We start from the raw sequence: 2,234 nt of genomic DNA on the forward strand, positions 1-2,234 counted from the left end.
CCCTGAAATGTCTTCAACCTGGGGCACACAACACACTCTGATTTATCCAATGCTAGTGTTCCTTCCCTCCCCAGTATACCATCCTTCTCCATCTCTTCTTCATCTCCCTCCACTGTCCCCAGAGAGACATTATTAGAGCTTTTACCATGTTGAACTATGATGATTTCTTTGTCTCTTTTTCTCCTCACTCTTAGCATCTTGACACAGTGTCTACCCTGACTCATAGTAGGTGCTCAAAGCCTGTGTTAAATGCTGAATGAGACTGAATTTGGCTGTTCAATTTTGAAAATGCTGAAATTAGCTGAACAGTTTCTGGTGGGGCTCAGCATCTCATAACACCTTTCTTATATTCCCTAAGGAAGTCAGCCTGGATGGTGGAGGGAATACGGGATCCAGCTGTCTGCATCCCTGGCTCCTTTCACAGCCTGCTCAGGAACATTTCAAAGCTACCTTCGAAGTCAGATACTACTAAACAAGCCTACTATATTTCTGGTGGATACATTATGCAGATGAAACATAAACAGTCTGGCAAGAGTTGAGAATGTGACAGAAGGATGCGGCTGGGGCTGGCAGGTGTTTGTGGGGTTGCTGTGATGGCTCGGCCGTCCAGGAACAGCCTAGTCTCTGTAGGGACACCTGCAGCTTGCCAGCTCCCACTACCCAAATTATAGTACGTGCTACACAGTGTTTGTTTCTGCTATGGCCAACGAGAGCTGCTCCCTCCTCCACCTGCATGACACAGACAGTACAGATGGAAGCATGCTTCCACATGAGGATGTGCAATTACACCCAGTTCCCCCAGCTGCGACAATTACCAGGAGAAAACCCTAGGGAAGGAAACAATCCTGGCAGATGACTGTCTTCCCTGCCAGCACTCACCACTTAGTTCTCCCAGGAGCAGCTGCTGTATCCACGGCCTGTCGTCTCTTTCACTGTCCTTCCTGGAACCCAAAGACTTGCAAAGCATTGGGTGTGATACAAACACAAGGTAGTCATCAAACAGAATATATTTAAGTAAGAAAATACCAAGGCTTTATTTTTTTTCTTATAAAGATAGCCCTGCTTATTGGCTAAGTGGAAAAGATGCATATAGTTCGCAGGAGTAAACAAGATTTACCTGCTTCAGGCTGCAAATCATAATGCCAAGGAAGTGACAAGAAGGGGGCAAAGGTGTAATGATTTCATCTTCACAGCAATAAAATGCAAAGTAAAGCAAAAATGAAATGGGCTTAATTAATGCTGGGCATTCCCACAGGGAAAAGGCAAAAGGACTTTGACTTGATCAGTAGTAATATTGTATACAATAAAAAAATTCCATTAGGTTGAGCCAAGCTTGCTCCTTTCTCTGGCTCTCCCCCATCTGAGGTATACCAGGCTGGAACCAACAAAGCTGGCAGTCAGAAGCTTTTGCTTTAGAGTCCACTGAGATAAGAAGGGGGCAAAGTCTTAGAAAACCAGATAACCTGGCTTTGTGAGGCACCTATGTGCAGCAGTGTCGCATATGGAAGTTGACAACATACTCAGCATTAGTCCTCTGCACAGAAATAGCAAAAGGCTCAAAAGGGTGAAAGGTGAAGGCAACAAGGCGTCGGACTGTGTGGTTGATGGGGCGGCCCAGTAAACCTGCCTGGATCTCAAACTTGAGCAGGCCAGAGTCCCGGGCATAGAACCTAAAGAGAACAAGGGGAGAGAGAGAGAGAGAGAGACAGAAAGAAACAGAGAGAAAGAGAGAGTATTGATATTCACCACCAAATTGAAATCCAGACAACAGGGAAACGTTGCAACTCAGTATTTCACCTTACTAATGAAATCTCTTACATCAACCCCAGGTTATCCGAACTATTATATAAAATCACCTTGGTCTGATCAGCTCATTTTAGGGGCAGAGTGATAATGAATTTTACGATGTTGTACTGAGTCACTGGTCATTTCTTTCCCGAGATGACCCTTAGTACAACCTTAATTACACTCCCCCGACTTCCAGAAGTCCCTGCCTCAAGATTGTCTAGGCTGGGGCTAGAAATGAAATGTAAGCCCCATGTGTAATTTTAAATTTTTAGGCAGCCACATTAAAAAAAGTAAAAAGGTAAAATTAATTTTAATATTGTATTTACTCCAATATAGCCAAAATAGTCATTTCAACTTAAAATCAATATAAAAATATTAGTGAGATATTTGATATTTCACATTCTTTTTTTTTTTTGTACTAAATCTTTGGAATCTGGTGTGTATTT

General features: G+C 43.0%; 1 protein-coding gene across 2 annotated transcripts in view; it reads right to left on the bottom strand.

The window, feature by feature from the left end:
- Positions 1-1,009: 1,009 nt before the first annotated feature.
- Positions 1,010-2,234, bottom strand: part of DET1 (de-etiolated homolog 1 (Arabidopsis)) — a 42,562-nt gene continuing 41,337 nt past the window's right edge. Inside the window, exon 5 of one of the 2 annotated variants that reach the window (XM_012643701.1) lies at positions 1,010-1,670. In XM_012643701.1, coding sequence (XP_012499155.1) covers positions 1,481-1,670 — 190 coding nt within the window. In that variant the 3' untranslated portion in view covers positions 1,010-1,480. The remainder of the gene's footprint in view (positions 1,671-2,234) is intronic. The other variant, XM_012643698.1, reaches the window with a different exon arrangement.

This window comes from Propithecus coquereli, unplaced genomic scaffold, assembly GCF_000956105.1.
Source record: "Propithecus coquereli isolate 6110/MARCELLA unplaced genomic scaffold, Pcoq_1.0 Scaffold20, whole genome shotgun sequence".
Lineage (NCBI taxonomy): Eukaryota > Metazoa > Chordata > Mammalia > Primates > Indriidae > Propithecus > Propithecus coquereli.